This window comes from Nomascus leucogenys, chromosome 1a, assembly GCF_006542625.1.
Source record: "Nomascus leucogenys isolate Asia chromosome 1a, Asia_NLE_v1, whole genome shotgun sequence".
In the NCBI taxonomy this organism is placed as follows: Eukaryota; Metazoa; Chordata; class Mammalia; order Primates; family Hylobatidae; genus Nomascus; species Nomascus leucogenys.
This window is the reverse complement of record NC_044381.1, coordinates 5,361,041-5,383,766: the sequence shown is the minus strand read 5'-3', so window position 1 is coordinate 5,383,766 and position 22,726 is coordinate 5,361,041. Positions and strand designations below refer to the sequence as shown.

At 41.5% G+C, this 22,726-nt stretch overlaps 2 protein-coding genes across 5 annotated transcripts in view; one reads left to right on the top strand and one right to left on the bottom strand.

Annotated features, from left to right (window-relative positions):
* Positions 1–3,388: 3,388 nt before the first annotated feature.
* The window catches only part of SPATA6L (spermatogenesis associated 6 like), a 58,897-nt gene continuing 39,559 nt past the window's right edge, over positions 3,389–22,726 (top strand). The window contains exons 1-4 of one of the 4 annotated variants that reach the window (XM_030803318.1): positions 3,389–4,022; positions 4,201–4,245; positions 8,431–8,568; positions 14,681–14,729. In XM_030803318.1, the coding sequence (XP_030659178.1) occupies positions 4,207–4,245; positions 8,431–8,568; positions 14,681–14,729 (226 nt within the window). In that variant the 5' untranslated portion in view covers positions 3,389–4,022; positions 4,201–4,206. Of the gene's footprint in view, positions 4,246–8,231; positions 8,304–8,430; positions 8,569–14,680; positions 14,730–22,726 lie in introns of those variants that run through there. The other 3 variants (XM_030803737.1, XM_030804310.1, XM_030804619.1) reach the window with 3 other exon arrangements.
* PLPP6 (phospholipid phosphatase 6) lies at positions 5,207–8,269 on the bottom strand. The gene has a single exon (XM_030805545.1). It carries the CDS (start codon positions 8,176–8,178, stop codon positions 7,204–7,206), a length of 975 nt encoding a protein of 324 aa, XP_030661405.1. The 5' UTR covers positions 8,179–8,269; the 3' UTR covers positions 5,207–7,203.

Genomic DNA, 22,726 nt, shown 5'->3' with positions numbered 1-22,726 from the left:
TTTCCTTTTTGGATTAAATAATGCAAGTACTTGGCAAAAATATACTTTTTAAGTACCTATAGATATTCAATGAAAAATAACTTCCTCTCTGCCTCCCTAACCCCAGGTCCCTCCCCAGAGGCACACATTAATAGCAGCTTCTAGCATATCTTTTCAGGGATATTCTAAGCATATATGTAGATACAATATTCTCCTTCTCTCCCAAACGGCAGCACACTGTATACATTTTTTATGCCTTCTTTTTTCTTGGCTCTATATTGTAGAGACTATTTACTGTTAGAATATATAGCTCTGTCTGCCTCATTCTTTTTCCATGCTGCATAATATTCCATCATATGGCTAAACCATATCTGATTTAATCTGATCTTACCTAATGAACATTTAGTTGGTTTCCAGCATTTTTTCAACTAGAAATAATTGTGCACCATATGTTTTGATGAAAGTAAACCCATGGGATAAATTCTTAGCAGAATTGCTGAGTCAAACATTTTGATAGACATTATCAAATTGCTCTCCAGATAAGTTATATGTGGTAGGCAGAATAATGGCCCCCAAAGATATCCACGTTGTAATCCTGGAACCTGTGCATATGTTACCTTACATGGTAAAGGGGAAATTAAGGTTGTAGATGGAATTAAGGTTGCTAATCAGCTGACCTTAAATTAGGGAAATTATCCTGGATTATCTGAGTGTTTCACAAAGGTGCAATCACAAAGGTCCTTAAAAGTGAAAGGGAGGCCAGGCACGGTGGCTCATGCCTGTAATCCCAGCACTTTGGGAGGCCGAGGCAGGTGTATTACTCGAGATCAGGAGTTCAGGACCAGCCTGGCCAATATGATGAAACCCTGTCTCTACTAAAAATACAAAAATTAGCCGGGCATGGTGGTGCGTGCCTGTACTCCCAGCTACTCAGGAGGCTGAGGCAGAAGAATCGCTTAAACCTGGGAGGCGGAGGTTGCAGTGAGCTGAGATCGTGCTACTGCACTCCAGTCTGGGTGACAGAGTGAGACTGTCTCAAAAAAAAAAAAAAAAAAAATGAAAGGGAGAACCAGAGAGATGGCAGCATGAGAAGGACTTGGCTCTATGTAGCCAATTTTGAACATGAAAGAAGGGAACTTTAAGCCAAGGAATATGAGCAACCTCTGGAAAAGTAAGAAAACAGAAAGGCAAGGAATGCAGCCCTGCTGGCACCTTGATTTTAGCCCAGTGAGATCTGTGTTGGACTTCTCACAAAATTAAATAATAAATTTGTCTTGCTTTAAGCCCCTAAATTTCTTAAGCGGCCATAGAAAACGAATACATTGTATGTATTTACACTCCCATCAATGTGTTTTCCCATACCCTTCCCACTAGTGCTGTCTCTTTAATAGTTTCTTCCTTTCATATGAATACACTTATTATTTGAAATATTTATGATTTTTGTCTTATAATTAATTTTTTTTTAGTTAAAAAAATCTCAGCCATAATTATCTGTTATATTCTTGTTCTTTGTTAATTTACTCTTTGGAAAATCCCCATTTGGGGCATGTTTCATTTTCCTGTCTGGGGCCAGGATGTGAACAGGATGTGCTGCTGTATCATTTCTGCAATGCTGATGTCACTGCTGGCCAAGCTGCACTGCAGACACTCTCTGGAAATAGCGGTTGTTCATTGAAATCTGTTTGCTGCAACCAAGAGGTACCTACCCAGGTAATAAAGCCTTTCTCTTGAAGTGGTGACAGTCCAATCCTTAAAAGGCTTTGTTGGCCCCCGGCACAGGGGGACAGCCTCAGTGATAAACAACTTTGCAAGATGAGTGAGAGGCGCTGGGTATGTAGCAACTGCCACATCTCCACAGCAGCTGAGAGCCTCAGGTAACCATGGTGTGGACAATTAGGAGAGTGTGAAGTATCCCCATCAACTCATTTAATATCACCATAGCAGATTAGCAGAAGTAGCTGTGCTTGGTCCTTTCTAAGATTTCTTTTACCCCATGTGATGGGACCTCTCTTTATCCATGTACATTAACCCCCACAGATTGGCTTGACCATCTCTGCATTTAATATTCAAAAATATTTATTATCTTCTATCCTATTTAGGGTATAAACACTTAGCCATGCAGAGTTTACAGATTATGGAGACAAATAGTAATCAACAGTCACAGGAACAAATGTAAAACTGCTATTATGGCAGTTGCTACAAAGAGGAGATACATATATTTATATGTATGATATAAGATATGATATTGAGATTCCACCTTGTCAGTGGCAGCAGAAGAGAGGTCTTGGTGGGGTATGTAAATCTGTATACGTGTGTTAATCAATATCTGCAATGGATGACACTCTAAGTAAAGGGTATAGAGTGAGGAAAGCAAAGGACCTAGAAACATTGCTTAGCTAGACAGAGGAGGATAAACAGACAAAGAAAGAATGGCCAGAAAGTTGGAGGGAAACCAGAAGAGAGCTGTGCCCTAGCAGCCAAGCAAGGCACACATGTTAGATCAAGAGTTAAGACTAAGAAGAGCACAGAATGGAACATTGTGTCTCTAGAGATCAACAGGATGTCTATATTGCAGACCCAGTGATGTGGTAGGGCACACCTGGATTCAAATGTGCCTGCTCCCTTATTAGGTCTGTGGCTTTTAGTAAAAGGCTGTCTAGCTTCAGATTCTGCATCTGTAAAATAGGGATAATATCTCCGATAGAGTTATTGTAGGGATGAGATGAATTAGCATACGCAATGTGCCTAGCACTTTGCAGATCCTCAATAAAGACTGATTCTTCTCTCCCAGTACAACTCTGGCTATTTATTAATTTGTTTTGCTTGTCACTCTCCTTGATTTCTTAGCATTGGTGTTGGTGACCTACCTGTTAGGATCATCACAGGTCCTGTCCCACATCCCTCTGGGTGTCAGCAAGTTGTGAGTGACAAATCAATGATCTGGACACTATAGGTAGCCAGGTGCCCACCTGTATCTCTTGGTATGCAGAGAGACACAGCACTAGGAACTGGATAAGGATACAATATGCCCTTCTTCATCATACCAAGTTTTTCCCTTCCAGGGAAATAAACTCCAGTTACCAAAATGAATACCTAATCTTGTCTTGACTATCCTTCTGCACTATTTCCAATTGTATAACTCTCTAATGCAAAATATTAGTAATAAATGACTGAACATAATTTAGGATTTTTAATTTTTTTTCAGAGACAGCATTGGCCTTCCTAGATTTTTTGGATTTCTAGAAGGAGCCACTACCTGCTCCTTTCCTTCATTTTTGTCTATTAGATATAGTGAATGTCCCCTACTCATTCAGAACTCTTGCTCTGCCCACCACCTCTGACAGTTTTTACAGTGTAACTGTGGTTTTGGCAAATACAATAACTACCCATTGGGCTACTCAATGCTTGCCTTAAACTAAACCCCAGAAAAGGCTGGACACCGTTATGGAAAGACTGACATATTTCTATTGCTGCTAACAGGGGATACGTAACTTTTAAATATGTTTAAGAATTAACCTTATATTTCTAACTAGCACACGTTTGTTATTGACGGTGGCCATGTTTTCCGAAGCAAACATAACATTTAATAAGCAAAAGAGTATTTTTAGGAACAGGTAACTATATTAAATGAGAATTGTTACAGAAACTACAAGGCTTGGGGTCGTGCAGCTACTAAACATGTGTACTATTTAAATTATAACAGACCTACGATCTCATTCTACTTTCAGAATGGAAACGGTACACATTTTAACATGGTAATTGGGGATAGCGGGAGCTGATGGAAAGAAATCCGGGATTGTTAGCATTTCTCTATCCGCCTACCACGCCAGCCAGGGCCAGTCTCTCTGGTTGGGGGCACTGCGTGGGCAACAGCGACCGCGCCTCCAAGCGGCGCACAGTGAGTGCGCGCGACTGCGCTGGGGCCTCGCGCGCGTTCCACGATGAAGACTGCGCGTTTGAGTGTCCCTGGCAACGCCACGCTTCCGCCTTCTGGAAGCCTGCACTCCAGCTTCTGAGAGTGCTGCACTCCCGCACTCCAGAGCGTGAGAGACCCGTCCTGGTGGGAGGGACCTGGGCTGGGGGGGACGGTGGGGGAAGAAGGGGGTGGGACTGGGAAAGCTTCTGGGAACATTTGCTCTAGGGATTCAGCTAAACTAAGAAAAATTGGTCCAAGGCTCCGCACAAAAGGATCTTTTCATTCCAGTCCTTTCGCCCACGCAGGGAACGATGCCTCTGGAGGTGGTGGTGGAGCTGCAGATCCGGGCGGTAAGAGATCGATGAACTCCCCCCTCCTTAACCTCAAGTCGGACTCTAAATAGTCTCAGGTGGTTTTCAACAACTCTTCCCCCACATCCCCCACTTACCACAAACACATCATTATCTTCTGGGACAGATCGTACCTTTGTCCTTAAGATTCTCCATATTGGTTTTCCCTGACTTCCTAACCTTTAATTCAGCTCCGCCTGTTCCCACTTTTTTTTTTTTTTCTGTTCTAAAGCTAACATGTTCCTTATCTTTATCATGAATTTTTAAATTCTTTTCAAACAACCCTGCATTAAGTCCAGGTAGGATTTATTTTCTTCTCCTAGATAAAGATTTGTGAAAGGATTTTAAACTTCTTTAAATAACCAGGGAATAATTTAAAAAAGCTCCATCACTTCCTGATTATTTGCCAACTCTATGAACCAATCAGATATTTTCTAGGCTATTTCCCCTTAGTGATGGCTCTGGCTTGCTAATTCCAAAAGGGAAATCAATCAACAAATATTTTGTAATTACCAAATCTTTCCTAAGTGAAGGCTGTGGCAGAGTGACTCCATGGTTTCTACTTGGGGGTCTGTCATTCCCTCTTATTTCACTTTCCATTTTCCAATCCTTCCATGTAGTTAGTAACAGAATGTCATGCCGCTTTTCCTCTAGGGGCTTTTTCTGCTGGCTGTGATTACAAGCACAATGCTAACAAGAAATTGTCATGGAATCTGGTTGGCCTCCATACAGTTGGCAGCTGCTGTGGTTTCATCATACATGTGGGTGTGAAAGGTGATCAAAATTTCCTGGATTTGTCCCACTTTGCTGACAGCAAATACGGCTAGACCATATTAGTCGTGCTATACCAGTTTTTAGCTCTAAAAATTGTGCAGGAAGAAGGAACTCTTGAGAAGCTAAGTGATAAATCTGTCTCCCTCCTCATCAAGGCAAAAATTAAGCAAGTTTTCATCTCACTTCATTCACCATTATTGGTTAATTTTATTTTGATTTTTAAAAGGCATTCTTCAGTGTACAATTAACAAAGAAATCAGTTTTCTACTCTACTGTACTTAGGATGCTTCAAAAACATCAGGTGAAATGATCTATGCTTTAGAAAACTCAGGCCCCAGCAACTAAAACAGGGAATTCCAAAATTGTAATTACGAACCAGATGGTAAGCCTAATTTCATGCCCCTAATATTCAGATTTGTGGACACTGCAAGAGGAAATATCATTTGCTTCCAAATATCTGGCTTGAATATTGCTGCAGTTAAAACAAAGGATCTCGCTAAGGTTAAACAACAAACCCAAACCACTTAGAGCTTCACAGTTTAGCTGCTTTAGCAAGTGAAGAGGTAGTCGGTGTTCAGGATGTTGTGGGAATGCAAATGATTTGATTTTGAGGCATGGCTGTTCCTTTTTCAGTGTGCCCCTCACTCTGAACAAGCTCATGCTTTCACTCAGTTAAAACCTACTTATCACAGCCATTCTCCAGGTTCCGAACCTCAGTATGGCAGATCAAAGTCCATAATAATTTATATTTATAAATGCCAAAATAGTCATTCAGATTATCTGAGGACATCACTTCCATAGGTAATTTAAAGGATTTCTTTTCAGGTATAGCAGCACTTAAAGCACATACCTTCTCCAGTCTTTCTGGGTCAAAGAATAATGAGCAGAGTCCACCCTGCGTTTGGTGGTCTTTGGTCTTATGATTTGGGGAGGCACCATGGATGAACAGCTTTAAATGTAAAGGTCAATGTAAACAGAAATTTTGGAGTTTTATCTTGTGCCTGGTATAGCAGCAGACTCCCATGATGAATTTCAAGTTAAATACTGTTACCTAAAATGTGCTGTACCTCAGAAAACGGAATTCCATGTGAAAAACTGTAGCATACAGGTATACACGAGAAAGCTTACATTCTTGCATAGAGAAGACGTTCTTTTTCCCCATTTTATTACCCTGATAGAGGAGCATTATTCTTTATTCAGTGGAGATGACTGGCAGCAGGGCCCCATCTCCTGTCATACTGGTCACTGGCATAATATGTGGTCAGCCTATTCCTAAACTTTCAGTTCCTCTGACTTTCCCCAGCAACTTAGTTTCTCTGCCCTCTCTCATGCCATGGTAGGTTGTAAACAGAAACAAGCATGGGGCCATGTCCCATTCTTCCTTTTCTATGAGCATCTTAGATATGCCTACCTTTTAAGTGATTCCTCTTTAAGCAAGTTCTTGGCTTTTTCTCTGAATGCTAAAAGACAGTTAGGGAGTAGTGGGAAATACATACAGATCTTTTGAGGGATGGAGGGAGAGGAGAGAAAGACAAGTATTATAATCTCTTTTCCCACTACCCGATCCAGAAATATGGATAGAGATAATAAATTAAAGAGATAATAAAGTAAAAAAGCTTACCAAGAAAATCAGGATTAAGAAGAAATCTCCCAACTGTGGCAACAGATCTTCAGGGAATAAACTAGAAAAACCTATGTCTTGGACTTTAAAAATACTGTTTAAAATCTACCTCAGGGAAAGGACTAGGATTAGTACATGGCCTATCTGCATGTATATTTACAGAATGAACATCATGTTTCTTTCTCAAAGTTCAGTTTACAAGTGATATGTTGATTTAGGGATTACCACAAAACACAAATCTTACTGATACCAACTTCTAACAGCAACGGTATAAACCACCTCAGCTTGTTTTCTTTGCAGTTGTCCTGGAGACATAAACAGTTGTTGAATAAATATACAATAGAGGATTTTTGGGGTTTTTTTGCTTTCCCTAAAATGGCTGTGTTCAGTAATGGCCAGCGTGTGCTCCAGCCTAGCAGCACATCAAGATGATAGCACACCTGAAATCCCAAAGGAAGCCTGAAATGCCCAAGAGGGACAAGCGGGATGGCTGCTGGTTTAGGTTGGCATCATCGAATGTGGAAACCTTCAGACTTCCTGGTGCCATAATCAATGAGATGGTGTCATCGTTGACTCCACAGTAAAAAGAGGACCGGAGCATTATGGGGTGAGAGCCAGCAATAGTCCACGATGCTGTACTGCATGTAGCCCAGAAAAAAGCCAAAAGCCACGTCGGTGACATTGTGCCGCCCCAGCATAACCCTGGAGAGGCCCAAGACGAAGGCCCACAGAACCACCAGCACCCTCAGTGGAATGGCCAGCACCAGGTGGTTCAGGATGAACCTCGACATCAGGGCGGCCCTTGTGGCATGGCCCGAGGGGAAGGAGTACTTGTCCACCGAGAGAGTGACAAACATGTCCATCTGGTTGTGGGCCGGGCGGCGCCTGCGGACCAGCCCTTTGATCAAGGCCACCAGCAGCAGGTCCAACAGCAGGGCGAAGAGCAGGTTCATCAGCACCTCGCGCCCGGCCCAGCTGTCGCTCCTGCACAGGCAGTAGAGGGTGCCCAGCAGCCAGGGGATGCCGTGTCCCGAGATCTCCAGCAGCTTCATAAGGGGTCGCACGCTGCCCCACGACGAGCTCTCTCCCGCGCACACCCCCAGCTTCTTGGACAGCCACAGGTCGATGGCCAGCAGGGAGCGCAGGGCGATGCCCAGGAAGGACGGGTTCAAGTCCATGCGGTCCTCCTCGGTCAGCGGAGGCGCGGGCGACTGCGAGGGGCCCGCCGCGGCCAGGGGGAAGGAGCCGCGGCGGTGCACTGGGCTCTCCGACGCACGGAGCCGGGCGCAGGTGGGGTCCACGCCCGTAGCGCGGCTGCTGAGCAGGGACTGGAACTCAAACCTGCTGCCGCCGCCACCGCCGCCATGGGCTGGGCTGCCGGGGCTGCTGCTGCTGCTTGAAGCGGAGACGCCCAGCGGCCGTCCCTCGACGCTCCTCCGGGGACTTGGCATCGCGGCTGGCGGCCCGGACCCCGGGACCTGGCCGGACCAAACAGAGGCTTCCCGGCCCTGCAGCCTCTTCCGCTTCCGCACTACCATCCCGGAGGGGCGGGGAGAGGAGCCGGCGAGAGCGCGACTGTGACACCTGGTGGAGACGTGGGAGGGAATTGGAATTTCCGATGTGAGGAGAGCAGAGGGGAGGATGTTGGCGTTGGGAGGTACAGGTGAGGGCGTGAGGTGACGGGGAAAATGTCAGTGTCTGTAGGAGCTTAAGAGAAATAGAGCCCCGTGTAACAAAACAAAGCAAAGCCTGTTTTCTCTCTCTTGTTTGTTGTTTTCTTTCTTTTTAAGATTTCTTGCCCAGGAGTGTTCCTGCCTGACAAACAAGATGTGTACCTCGGGGTCTACCTCCTGAATCAGTACCTGGAGACAAACAGCTTTCCCTCTGCGTTCCCCATTATGATTCAGCAGAGCATGAGATTTGAAAAGGTGATCTTGACTTTCTCATTGGCTTTTGTTGTCTAAAAATAACCTAAGAGTTCTTATAAAGAACACAGTTCTTACAGCGTTATTTTGTAAATTTCCTTTTTAAAAAAATTATCCGAAAGCACTTCAGCACAATGCCAAACCGCAGTCGGCCTTGAAGCAAAACCACGGTTGGAACACTTGCTTTTGTAATGCAGGTCTGAGCCAAGTTCTGTCAATCTAGTGCTAAATACCCTGGTTGATGTTTCCTATTCTTGGAACTCCCATGGCATTTTTTAACTGGAGCAAAGAGAGCATTTCTGAATGTTTTTGGAGTTGTTAGAGGTAGTTGCATTACATTTATGAAAGGGATTATTAATAAACCGTGGACCTTAGAAAAACCTGTATTAGACCAAGAAAAATAATGAAAAAAATGAAATTAGTTAAATCCTGTAACTAAAATCCTGTAACAAAAAGACTGTTCGGATTTACTGTTTCCTCAGATCCTACCTAGATTATTTAGCTACAGTGATAAAGGCTAGATTCCATTCTGGTGAATAACATGGTCATATAAATAGTCAAAACATTACCAGCCTTCTTCACACTAAACTATTTCATAGAATATTGATGTTGTTACTATGTCATCACTGACAATCTCTTAACATTTTTGTTTTGGAATTTGGAGATGGAATCAGTTTTAACCTTAATAAGTCTAATGATTTTGCCCCAAACAATGTCACTGAAGGAGATCTGGGACGAAGGAAGGCTACAGAGTACAGCGTGTCACTTTTTTTTTTTAAATTATACTTTAAGTTGTAGGGTACATGTGTACGTGCTGGTTATATATGTATACGTGTGCCATGTTGGTGTGCTGCACCCATTAACTCGTCATTCCCCCCCACCCGACGACAGGCCCCAGTGTGTGATGTTCCCCACCCTGTGTCCAAGTGTTCTCATTGTTCAATTCCCACCTATGAGTGAGAACATGCGGTGTTTGGTTTTCTGTCCTTGCGATAGTTTGCTGAGAATGATGGTTTCCAGCTTCATCCATGTCCCTACAAAGGACAGGAACTCATCCTTTTTTTATGGCTGCATAGTATTCCATGGTGTATATATGCCACATTTTCTTAATCCAGTCTATCACTGATGGACATTTGGGTTGATTCCAAGTCTTTGCTATTGTGAATAGTGCCACAATAAACATACGTGTGCATGTGTCTTTATAGTAGCATGATTTATAATCCTTTGGGTATATACCCAGTAATGGGATTGCTGGGTCAAATGGTATTTCTCGGTCTAGATCCTTGAGGAATTGCCACACTGTCTTCCACATGGGTTGAACTAGTTTACAGTCCCACCAACAGTGTAAAGGTGTTCCTGTTTCTTCACGTTCTCTCCAGCACCTGTTGTTTCCTGACTTTTTAGTGATCACCATTCTAACTGTGTGAGATGGTATCTCATTGTGGTTTTGATTTGCATTTCTCTGATGACCAGTGATGATGAGCATTTTTTCATGCGTCTGTTGGCTGCATAAATGTCTTCTTTTGAGAAGTGTCTGTTCATATCCTTCGCCCACTTTTTGATGGGCTTGTTTAATTTTTTCTTGTAAATTTGTTTGAATTCATTGTAGATTCTGGATATTAGCCCTTTGTCAGATGAGTAGGTTGCAAAAATTTTCTCTCATTCTGTAGGTTGCCTGTTCACTCTGATGGTAGTTTCTTTTGCTGTGCAGAAGCTCTTTAGTTTAATTAGATCCCATTTGTCAATTTTGGCTTTTGTTGCCATTGCTTTTGGTGTTTTAGTCATGAAGTCCTTGCCCATGCCTATGTCCTGAATGGTATTGCGTAGGTTTTCTTCTAGGGTTTTTATGGTTTTAGGTCTAACATTTAAGTCTTTAATCCATCTTGAATGAATTTTTGTATAAGGTGTAAGGAAAGGATCCAGTTTCAGCTTTCTCCATATGGCTAGCCAGTTTTCCCAGCACCATTTATTAAATAGGGAATCATTTCCCCATTTCTTGTTTTTGTCAGGTTTGTCAAAGATCAGATGGTTGTAGATGTGTGGCATTATTTCTGAGGGCTCTGTTCTGTTCCATTGGTCTGTATCTCTGTTTTGGTACCAGTACCATGCTGTTTTGGTTACTGTAGCCTTGTAGTATAGTTTCAAGTCAGGTAGTGTGATGCCTCCAGCTTTGTTCTTTTGGCTTAGGATTGTCTTGGCAATGCAGGCTCTTTTTTGGTTCCATATGAACTTTCAAGTACTTTTTTCCAATTCTGTGAAGAAAGTTGTTGGTAGCTTGGGGGATGGCATTGAGTCTATAAATTACCCTGGGCAGTATGGCCATTTTCACAATATTGATTCTTCCTATCCATGAGCATGGAATGTTCTTCCATTTGTTTGTGTCCTCTTTTATTTAATTGAGCAGTGGTTTGTAGTTCTCCTTGAAGAAGTCCTTCACATCCCTTGTAAGTTGTATTCCTAGGTTATTTTTTTTTTTTTTGAGACAGAGTCTTGCTCTTGCCCAGCTGGAGTGCAGTGGCGCGATCTTGGCTCACTGCAAGCTCTGCCTCCCAGGTTCACGCCATTCTCCTGCCTCAGCCTCCTGAGTAGCTGGGACTACAGGCGCCCGCCACCACGCCTGGCTAATTTTTTTTGTATTTTTAGTAGAGACGGGGTTTCACTGTGTTAGCCAGGATGGTCTCGTGGTCTCGATCTCCAGACCTTGTGATCCACCCGCCTTGGCATTCCAAAGTGCTGGGATTACAGGCGTGAGCCACCGCGCTCGGCCTATTCCTAGATATTTTATTCTCTTTGAAGCAATTGTGAATGGGAGTTCACTCATGATTTGGCTCTCTCTTTGTCTGTTATTGGTGTATAGGAATGCTTATGATTTTTGCACATTGATTTTGTATCGTGAGACTTGAGCGTGTCACTTTTAAAGGTCTGGAAAGTGATGCCCATAAAGTGACCTATCTGTTTCAACCTGAGGTTGAGAGAGGAGATGAAGATCAATTTTCTGAAGGGCTAAGGTTGCATGTAACATTTTTATAAATCACAACCTATTAATTTAAACAAAGATTGTACCAAACTGGCTGGATAAATAAGGAGAGAAATAAATGGCTATTACCTTGGAACATACACTCAGAATCTAAAGGAACTTAGTTCTCCCATTTAGATGTTAGAAGTGGTAAAAAGTTGGTGGTAAAACTGCAGTCTTTCCCCCATCCCAATAATTTTCTTATTAGTTATATCAATTTTGAATTTGCTCTGTAGAAGCCTTTTTTTTTTTGGAGACAGAGTGTTGCTCTGTCACCTAGGCTGGAGTGCAGTGGCAAGACCTTGGGGCACTGCACACTGTGCCTCCCAGGTTCAGGCATCTGCCACCACACCAGGCTAATTTTTGTATTTTTAGTAGAGACACGGTTTCACCATGTTGGCCAGGCTGGTCTCAAACTCCTGGCCTCACGTGATCTGCCCACCTCGGCCTTCCAAAATGCTGGGATTACAGCATGAGCTACTGCATCTGGCCTGTAAAATTCTTAAAAAATATTTTTATAAGAAGCCCAAAGGTACAAAATCGTAGAAGCACACAACTAGATAATTCCAACCTCCTTGATTTGTCAAAGAGAAGAGTGAGCCTGAGTCACATTTCAGATGCCACTATGGCTCTGTTGAAAAGCTGTACGTTTGAGATTACTAGTCAAACAAATCATGGAAACACTTTTTCATTTCATAAAATTCAGTCAATTAATTGTCCTCTTGCATGAGTTGTTTGGGTTCATATTCCTTTCTTCCTGTTGGTTTTAGCTTCCTTGTATCTGTTCCCTTCTCTAGCTGCAACTACTTTCAGCAGGTAGTGAAAAAATTTTCTCTTCCTTGGATCTTCTGTTTAATTCAAAATGGAATTTTCTGAAGCATTTGGGTAAAGAAGTTACTCATAAGAATATATGAGCCATTGTTTAAGCAGTTCATGTTGGTTATTTACTCCCCAAGATCAAACTTCAGAAAATCCTTAGATATGGATATGTTAGTTTCCTAGAGCTGCTATACGAAAGTACCACAAATGGAGTGGCTTAGACAACAGAAACATATCGTCTCACTGTTCTGGAGGCTAAAATTCTTGAAATCAGAGTGCGAGCAGGGACATATTCCTTTTAAAGGCACTAGGGAAGGACCTATTCCAGGCCTCTCTCCTAGTTTCTGGTATAGCTCCTTGGCTTATGGCAGTGTAATTCCAATATTTACATGGCATTCACTCTGTGTGTGTACTGTTAAAAAAATTGGGTGTGGGGTCAGTCATTAGGCTGGGGCGGCTCCAGTGCTTTAAATTCCTATGTAAGCAAACTGAAGCCCAATGTAAATAGTAAAACTAGAGACTTTTACCAAACAGATGCCACCAATGAACCTCTAACTAGACATTTTACCAATAAGAAACTGCCAACTAACCTTTAACTAGAGACTTTACCTATCAGAAACTGCCAACTGATCTCTAACTAGGGTCTTTCCACTCCAACCAATTAAATATATTTTCTTTGTCTTATTTTCATGTCAGCCTGTAAAAGCTTGCTGCCCATAATGCAGCAGTGGAGGTCTCTGAACCTCTTTTAGTTCTGAGTGCTGCCCAGTTTATGAATCGTTCCTTGCTCGAATAAACTTACTTTTGCCTAAAGTTTTTTTCTTTTCTTTTTTCTTTTTAAAAAACAGTTTCTGTGCTCAAATTTTTGCCCTTCCTCAGGATACCAGTCTTATCAGAGGCCTACCCTATCCCAGTATGATCTTATTCTAATTTAAGTAATTTTATCTGCAGTGACCCTATTTGCAAACTAAGGTCATATTCTGAGATACTGGGTTTAAGACTTCATCCCATGAATTTTTGGGGGACGCAATTCAACCCATAACAATGGGTAAAATGAAAGGATTGTTAAAATAATTTAGGAAAAAAAAAAACCCCACTTACCCACATTTGCTTGATAAATCCAAGTCAGTGGGACAAAAATTGATTATATGAGACACTTTCATTTTTGTTTAAGTTTGAATACCATTTAGATCAGAACTTTAAAGCCTGAAATCAAGCTCTGCTGAAAATGTTTTGTTTTTCTTAGGGCGTAGAGCTTAGGGGGAAAGACAGGGTGTACCTTTATTTCAATCCTATCCCAGGCCCTTTTATTTCAAGAACAAAATATAAAGATTTAGCAATGGCTAGACAGATATTACAATGTTTTTCTTGTGCTTCAAGATAACACTTAAAACTTTTGAGACTCTTCTCTCTTTCTTATTCTATGGGAGTGTAGCTGCTAGTACTTGGCTTTTCTTTTGTGTTACACATAGGTAAAATTTCTTTTTATGTTCCTTTTTAGCACAACCAATTACCTAGGGAGAGAAACCATTCATTTAGTTAACATTTAATGAGTATCTGTTAGTATACAGAATGTTTTTCTAGATGGTCAAACAAGACTCTTTGAGGTTGATTCAAGATAGGCTTTTAGCACCAAACAGTAGAGCTAGGTCAAGTTGATGATATTTTTAGCATGTGGTAGATTTAGCTAATTGAGATTTTCTTGCACTTCTTATTGTTGTGTTAATTATCCTTCATTCTATAATCACTTTTTGAACTTTTAATCAGATACCTATTAAAGGTGCATCTGTTGAGTTCTAAAATGTTATGTGACTGGATTTTACATATGTTAATTGCTTGGAAGAATATAATTTACAGCTCCTTCCTTTCCTTCCTTCCTTCCTTCCTTCCTTCCTTCCTTCCTTCCTTCCTTCCTTCCTTCCTTCCTTTCTTTCACAGGGTCTCGCTCTTTCTCCCATGCTGGAATGTGGTGATGCCATCTCGGCTCACTGCAACCCCTGTCTCCTGGGCTCAAGTGATCCTCCAGCCTCAGCCCCACAAGTAGCCGGGAATACAGGCATGAGCCACCATGCCCAGCTAACTTTTGTATTTTTTGTAGAGAGAGGGTTTCACCATGTTGCCTAGGCTGGTCTCAAACTCCTGAGCTTAAGCAATACACCCACCTCAACCTCCCAAAGTGCTAGGATTACAGGTGTAAGCTACTGCGCCTGGCATTTACAGTTTTTATATGCACTTATTAATACAACTTTGAAAATTTATTTTCCCCATTTTTCTCTGCAGGTATTTGAAAGTGCAGTAGATCCTGGAGCTGTAGTAGACCTTTTGGAAAGTAGGTACTCTGAAAAACAAAACAAAAAACCAAAAGACTATTGTGTGTAATTCACAGATTTAAAGCTCTGCTCTTTTCTAAACTGTGATATGTTCATGTTTGATAAATATTTATTTCAAGACAGCCTATGTAAAATTTGAATCACGTTTTTGATTCTGTTACATACCCTTTTCTAAATATAGATGGGCTTGGCTGGGCACGGTGGCTCACATCTGTAATCCCAGCACTTTGGGAGGCCAAGGCGGGTGGATCACTTGAGGTCAGGAGTTTGAGACCAGCCTGGCCAGCATGGTGAAACCCCATCTCCACTAAAAACACAACAAAATTAGCCGGGTGTGGTGGCACGTGCCTGTAGTCCCAGCTACCTGGGAGGCTGAGGCAGGAGAATCGCTTAAACCCGAGAGGCGGAGGTTGCAGTGAGCCGAGATCGTGCCATTGCACTCCAGCCTGGGTGGCAGAGCAAGACTCCATCTCAAAAAAAAAAAAAAAAAATAACTAAATATAGATGGGCTTTAATGGATAGTATGATTCTGTTTGGTTATTTATAAAAATTGTTTTTGTGTATTTCATTAAATTAGAGTATTTTTATCACCACAAAAAGCAGCCCTATGCCCATTAGCAATCACTCCCTATTCCCCACCAACCCTCCTAAGCTATAGGTAACCACTAATCCTTCCATCTGTATAGATTTGCTTGTTCTGGATATTTCATATGAATGAGGTTATACAACATGTGCTCCTTTGTGACTGACTTCTTAGTGTAATGTTTTCAAGGTTCATCCATATTATAGCATGTGCCAGAACTTAATTTTTTGTATGGCCAAATAGTATTCTGTTGGATGAATATATTACATTTTGTTTTTCTAGTCATCAATTGATGGACATTTGGGTTGTTTCCACTTTTAGGCTATGATGAATAATGATGCTGTGAATATTTGTGTGTAAGTTTTTGTGTGAACGTATGTTTTAATGCCTCTTGGATATACCTAGGAGTGAAATTGCTGGGTCATATTGATACAGGAGTGCTGGGAAGAGAAGAGAGTGGTACCTTTAAGTGATATGGATGGGGGAAGGGAAGTGCTGGGTACAGGAAGGGTGTGGTCCCTGGCTAGGGCTCCATCCCCACAGACCTAGGTGAGGACAGGCACTCCTGCTTTCCCGCCCAAATGTTGCATTTCCCAAGAGCATCCTGGCCCACCATGCCCCCATCCTGTGCCTATAACAGCCAGAGACCCTAGCAAGTCAGAGACAGAGGTGGCTGGACATCAAGAGGAGCACATTGGCACTGGCAGAACGACACGGAGTTTGGCCGGGGCAGTTGGAGGACAGCCGGGGCTGCCGAGTGGCCCAACTCCAGGGGAAAACCATCTCCCTTCTGGCTCCCCTATCTGCTGAAAGCTACTTCCACTCAATAAAACCTCACACTCATTCTCCAAGCCCATGTGTGATCCTATTCTTCCAGTACACCAAGGCAAGAAACCCGGGGATACAGAAAGCCCTCTGTCCTTGCCACAAGGTAGAGGGTCTAATTGAGCTGACTAACACAAGCCACCTATAGACGGCAAACTAAAAGAGCACCCTGTAACACACACCCACTGGGGCTTCAGGAGCTGTAAACATTCACCCCTAGATAGTGCCATGGGATCGGAACCCCACAGCCTGCCCCCCTCTGTCTGCTCCTCTAGAGATTTGAGCAGCAGAGCACTGAAGCGAGCCACACCCCCATCGCACGTCCTGAGAGGGGGAAAAGGGAGCTTTTCCCGTTTCAATATGGTAACTGTATGTTTAACCTTTTAAAGAAGTTTCACATTATTTACCAAAGCAGCTGAATCATTTTACATCCCACCAGCAATGTATGAGGGTTCCATATTCCCACATCCTGGCCAACACTTGTTATTATCTGTCATTTTGATTGGTAGTCATCTTTGTGGGTGTGAAGTGGTATCACTTCATTGTTTTGATTTGCATTTCCCTGATGGCTAATGATGTTGAACATTTTTTCATGAGATATTTGGCCATTTGTGTATTTTCTTTGGGGGAAATGTCTATTCAGGTCCTTTGCCTACTTTTTAATGGGGTCATTTGTCTTTATTTTTTTGTTTATTTTGGGACAGGGTCTCGCTCTGTCACCTAGCCAGGAGTGCAGTGGCACGATCATAGCTTACTGCAGCCTCAATTTTCTGGTCTCAAGCAATCTTCCCACCTCAGCCTCTGAAGTAGCTGGGACTATAGGTGCACAGCACCATGCCTAGCTATTTTTTGTTTTTATTTTTGTTTTGTAGAGACAGGATGTCACTATGTTGCCCAGCTGGTCTTGAACTCCTGGTCTTAAGTGACCCTCTCTCCTGGGCTTCCCAAAATGTTGGGGTTACAGACATGAGCCTCTGTGCCTGGCCTGTGAATGTTCTTTATATATTCTAGATACAAGACCTTTGTTGGATATATGATTTGCAAATATTTTCTCCCATTCTAGAATTGTCTTTCACTTTCTTGATGGTATTTTTTGAAATGCAAAAGTTTTTAATTTTGATGAATTTCAGTTTATCTATTTTTCCTTTGTTGCTTGTGCTTTTGGTGTCGTATCTAAGAAACCATTGCCTAACTCAAGGTCATGAAGATTTACATCCGTGTTTTCTTCTAACAGTTTTATAGTTTTGGCTCTTAACATCTAGATGATTTATACTGTGTTGATTTTTGTAGACAGTGTGAGGTTGGGGACCAACTTCATTCTTTTGCATATGGGTATCCATTTGTTTTAGCACCATTTGATAAAAGACCATTCTTTCCCTCATTGAATTGTCTTGGTACCCTTGTTGAAATTCAGCTTACAGTAATGTGAGGGTTTACTTTTAGGGTCTCAGTTCTATTCTATTGATTCATATGTCTATTGTTATGCCAACACACAATCCTGATTACCATAGCTTTGTAATAAATTTCAAAACCAGGAAGTGTAAATATTCCAGCTTAGTTTTTCTTTTTCAAGACTGCTGTTTTGGGTCACTTGAGTTTCCATAAGAATTTTTCAATCAGCTTGTCAATGTCTGCAAAGAAGCCATCTAGGATATTGATAGGGATTCCATTGACTGTAGATCAATTTGGGGAGTATTGTCACCTTAACAATATTTTTGAAACATGAATGTGGGATGTGTTTCCATTCATTTAGGTTATTTTAAATTTCTTTTTCCTTTTTTTTTTTTTTTTTTTTGAGACGGAGTTGCACTCTTGTTGCCTAGGCTGGAGTGCAATGGTGCGACCTCTGCTCACTGCAACCTCTGCCTCCCAGGTTCAAGTGATTCTCCTGCCTCAGCCTCCCAAGTAGCTGGGATTACGGGCATTCACCACCATGCCTGGCTAATTTTGTATTTTTAGTAGAGACGGGGTTTCTCCATGTTGGTCAGACTGGTCTTGAACCCAGGTAATCCACCCACCTCGGCCTCCCAAAGTGCTGGGATTACAGGTATGAGCCACCATGCCCAGCCTTTAAATTTATTTTCAACGATGTTTTGTAATTTTCAGTTTATAAGTGTTGCATTTTTTGGTTAAATTTATTCCTAAGTACTCTGAAGCTATTGTAAGTGGAATTTTTAAAAATTTCATTCTCAGGTTTGTTCAAGTTTATAGAAATCCAATTGATTTTGTTTTTGTTTTTGTTTGAGACAGAGTTTCATTCTTGTTGCCTAGGTTGGAGTGCAATGGTGTGATCTCGGCTTACCACAATCTCTGCCTCCCTGGTTCAAGCGATTCTCCTCCCTCAGCCTCCCTAGTAGCTGGCATTACAGGCATGCACCACCACACCCGGCTAATTTTTTGTATTTTTAGTAGAGACGGGGTTTCTCCACGTTTGTCAGGCTGATCTTGAACTCCCGACCTCAGGCGATCCTCCTGCCTTGGCCTCCCAAAGTGCTGGGATTACAGGCGTGAGCCACCACGCCTGGCCCACAATTGATTTTTATATACTGATATTTTATCCTGAAAACATACTGAACTTGTTTATTAGTTTCGTAGTTTTTTGTTGATTCCTTAGGATTTTCTATATACAAAATTATGTCATCTGCAAATAGAAACGGCTTTACTTCTTCTTTTGTAGTTTGTATGCATTTTATTTCATTTTCATGTCTAATTTCCCTGGCTAGAATCTCCAGTACAGTATTGAATAGAAGCAGTGAAAGTGAGCATCCTTATCTATTTCCTGATAGTAGGGAAAAAGCATTCAGTTTTTCACCATTAGTTGTAATATTAAAATATGGTTTTTCATAAGTGCTCTATATCAGGTTGAGGAAGCTCCTCTTTATTCCTAGTTTATTGAGTTTTTGTCATGAAGGAATGTTGAATTTTATCACATGCCTTTTCTACATCTATTGAGATGATCATGTGATTTTTATCCTTTATTTCATTGATATGTGATTTTTAGATATTAAACCAACCTTATGGTATATAAGCCTTTCTATATGTTGCCGGATTTGGTTTGCTAGTATTATGTTGAGGATTTTCAGATTTACAATCATAAGAGATATTGGTCTGTAGTTTTGTTTTCTTGTTATGTCTTCATCTGGTTTTGGTAATGCTAACTTCATGGAATCTGTTGGGGTATGTTCTGTCCTCTTCTATTTTTTTGGAAGAGGTTGTGAATAATTGGTGTTAATTCTTAAGGTAGTATTTACTAGTGAAGCCATCTGGACCTGGGATTGTCTTTGGGTTGTTTTTTGATTACTAATTCAATCTCTCTACACATTATAAGTCTCTTCAGATTTTCTGTTTCTTCTCGAGTCAGTTTTATTAGTTTGTGTCTTTTTAGGAGTTTTTCCATTTCATTTGTCTAATTTGTTGGCATAAAGTTGTTCATAGTATTCCCTTAAAAATATTTTTATGGGAGACCCCATCTACACAACAACAATGACAAAAATTAGTGGGGTGTGGTGGCATGTGCCTTTGGTATTTGCTTCTCAGGAGGCTGAGGTGAGAGGATTGCTTGAGTCAGGAAGGTTGAGGCTGCAGTGAGCTGTGATCGTACCACTCTACCCCAGCTTGGGTGACAGAGCAGGGCTCTGTCTCAAAAAAAAAAAATTATTTCTATGCCGGGCACAGTGGCTCATGCCTGTAACCCCAGCATTTTGGGAGGCCAAGGCGGGCAGATCACTTGAGCTGAGGAGTTCAAGACCAGCCTGGCCAATATGGTGAAACCCTGTCTCTACCAAAAATACACACACACACACACACACACACACACACACACACACACATGCACACACTAGCTGGGTTTGGTGGTGCTTGCGTGTAATCCTAGCTACTTGGGAGGGTAATCCTAGCTACTTGGGAGGGTGAAGTGGAAGAATTGCTTAAGCCTGGGTGGCAGAGGTGGCAGTGAGCTGAGATTGTGCCACTGCACTCTAGCCTGGGCGACAGAGCAAGACTCCATCTCAAAAACAAACAAACAAAAAATTATTTCTGTAAAATCAGTGGTAATATCTCTTCTTTCATTTTTGATTGTAGTAATTTGAGTCTTTTCTCTTTTTTCTTGGTTAGTATAGCTAAAGGTTTGTCAGTTTTATTGATCATTTTAAACAACCAACTTTTAGATGTATTGATTTTCTGTGTTGCTTTTCTGTTTTCTATTTCATTACTTTCTGCTTAATCTTTATTATTTTCTTTCCTCTGTTTGCTTTAGGTTTAGTTTGCCCTTTTGTTTTCCCAATGTATTAAGGGTGAAAAGTTTGGGGATGGTGTGACTTTTATTTACATTTTTAAGCTTTATGAAATTTTCAACTGAGATGTTACTCAGTTGAAAGAATTAGGACCAAGGTCACAGATGATAGCAGAATATAGAGAAAGAACCAGACATAAGTACTGAGTGAGCTGAGGCCATCCTGGGTAGAAGTCAGAATGGGAGCAGGCTAGGTCTCAGGCTGACATACCAGGTAGATTAAAGAGTTTGAAATTAGGCAAAGAGTGAGTCAGTACCTACAGAGGTAGCATAGGTTAGGGTAGTCACTGAGCAAGTATGTGTCTCATGAAGCCATCAAGGCAATTGGGTATAAAAAATGATGCCTTTGGCATTTGACCTTTTAAAAAGTAGATTCAATACCCAAGTTGATTTCCAGCATTTATATTTCTACCTGAATCTTAAAAAGCAGGAAGGTGAAACATCTCTCTGAGATGGGTCACATTTCTAAGAACACTGATTCTCTCAAGCCTCTTTAAATTCAGAAAAAAATTCAGCATTTCAAATGATCCTGCAAGAATTGGGATATTTTCATTTCATTTCCCAATATTAACCCTGGGAGGTGGAATGAAGCATAAGAGGACGTAAGAACAGTTCTCTAGGTCGCTCATTAATGATTTCCTTTGTCCTTGATATTTAAAGCAAGTATGAATTACGTGATGCCATTCCAGAAGGCAATTAAAAGGTGTAGTTATTTTATCAAGCATCCTAATTAACTTGCTCTGTGGAAGAATAGGATTTTTCAATGAAGTATCTTGTGGATAAGAGGACAGGCCCTGAGAACAGACTACTTGGGTTCAAATACAGCCCTGTCACTGTTAGCCAGTGTGACCTTGCACACGTTACTATAGTTTCCTCTTTGAGATTTAGTTTCTTCATTCATAAAAATGAGGATAGTCATTGCATTGGACTCATAGAGTTATGGTGAGAATTAATTGACTATACAGAATTTAGAGCCTGACCATAATCAAAAAATCAAAAAATAGTAGATGTTGGCGTAGATGCAGTGAACAGGTCACACTTCTACACTGCTGATGGGAATGTAAACTAGTACAACCACTGTGGAAAACAGTGTAGAGATTCCTTAAAGAACTAAAAGTAGAACTACCATGTGATCCAGCAATCCCACTACTAGGGTATCTGTCTACCCAGAGGAAAAGAGGTCGTTTTATCAAAAAAATACTTACACATGCATGTTTATTCAGCATAATTTGCAGTTGCAAAAATGTGGAACCAATCCAAATGCCCATCAATCAATGAGTGGATATAGAAACTGTGATGTGTGTGTGTGTGTGTGTGTGTGTGTGTGTGTGTATATTCCATTATATATGTGATGGAATACTACTCAACCATTAAAAGGAATGAATTAATGGCATTAGCAATGACCTGGATGAAATTGGAGACTATTATTCTAAGCGAAGTAACTCAGGAATAGAAAATCAAACATCGTATGTTCTCACTCATAAGTGGGAGCTAAGCTATGAGGATGCAAAAGCAGAAGAATAACACAATGGACTTTGGGGACTCAGGCAGAAAAGGTGGGAAGGGAGTGAGGGATAAAAGACTACAAATAGGGTGCAGTGTATACTGCTCGGGTGATGGGTGCACCAAAATCTCATAAATCACCACTAAAGAACTTTTTTTTTTTCGAGACAGAGTCTCGCTCTGTCGCCCAGGCTGGAGTGCAGTGGCGCGATCTCAGCTCACTGCAATCTCCGCCTCCCGGATTCACGCCATTCTACTGCCTCAGCCTCCTGAGTAGCTGGGACCACAGGTGCCCGCCACCACGCCTGGCTAATTTTTTGTATTTTTAGTAGAGACGGGATTTCACCGAGTTAGACCAGGATGGTCTTGATCTCCTGACCTTGTGATCCGCCTGCCTCGGCCTCCCAAAGTGCTGGGATTACAGGCGTGAGCCACGGCGCCTGGCCAAGAACTTGTAATCAAACATCACCTATTCCCCAATAACCTGTGGAAATAAAAAAAATAAAAAAAAAATTTAGAGGCTGAATCAAACTAAGTGCTTAAATTACTATTGGGGTGATGGTTGGCAAATATATATTCCCTCCTCTCATTTTGAAAGCCTAAAGTTTCAGGCTGTCTTGGCTTTTAAGTTTCTTGTCATTGAAGTTTTGTCCTATAAATTCAAAATTTTTTCGTAAATCTACAAAGTTAGAATTTTACTTTTGTTGTCTGTTTAAAATGTTTTCACGGCTGGGCACAGTGGCTTACATCTGTAATCCCAACACTTCGGGAGGCTGAGGTGTGCAAATCACCTG

Bases quoted from the DNA above. Each gene is read 5' to 3' on its own strand.
- PLPP6 (XM_030805545.1), bottom strand. From the start codon at position 8,178: ATGGTAGTGCGGAAGCGGAAGAGGCTGCAGGGCCGGGAAGCCTCTGTT.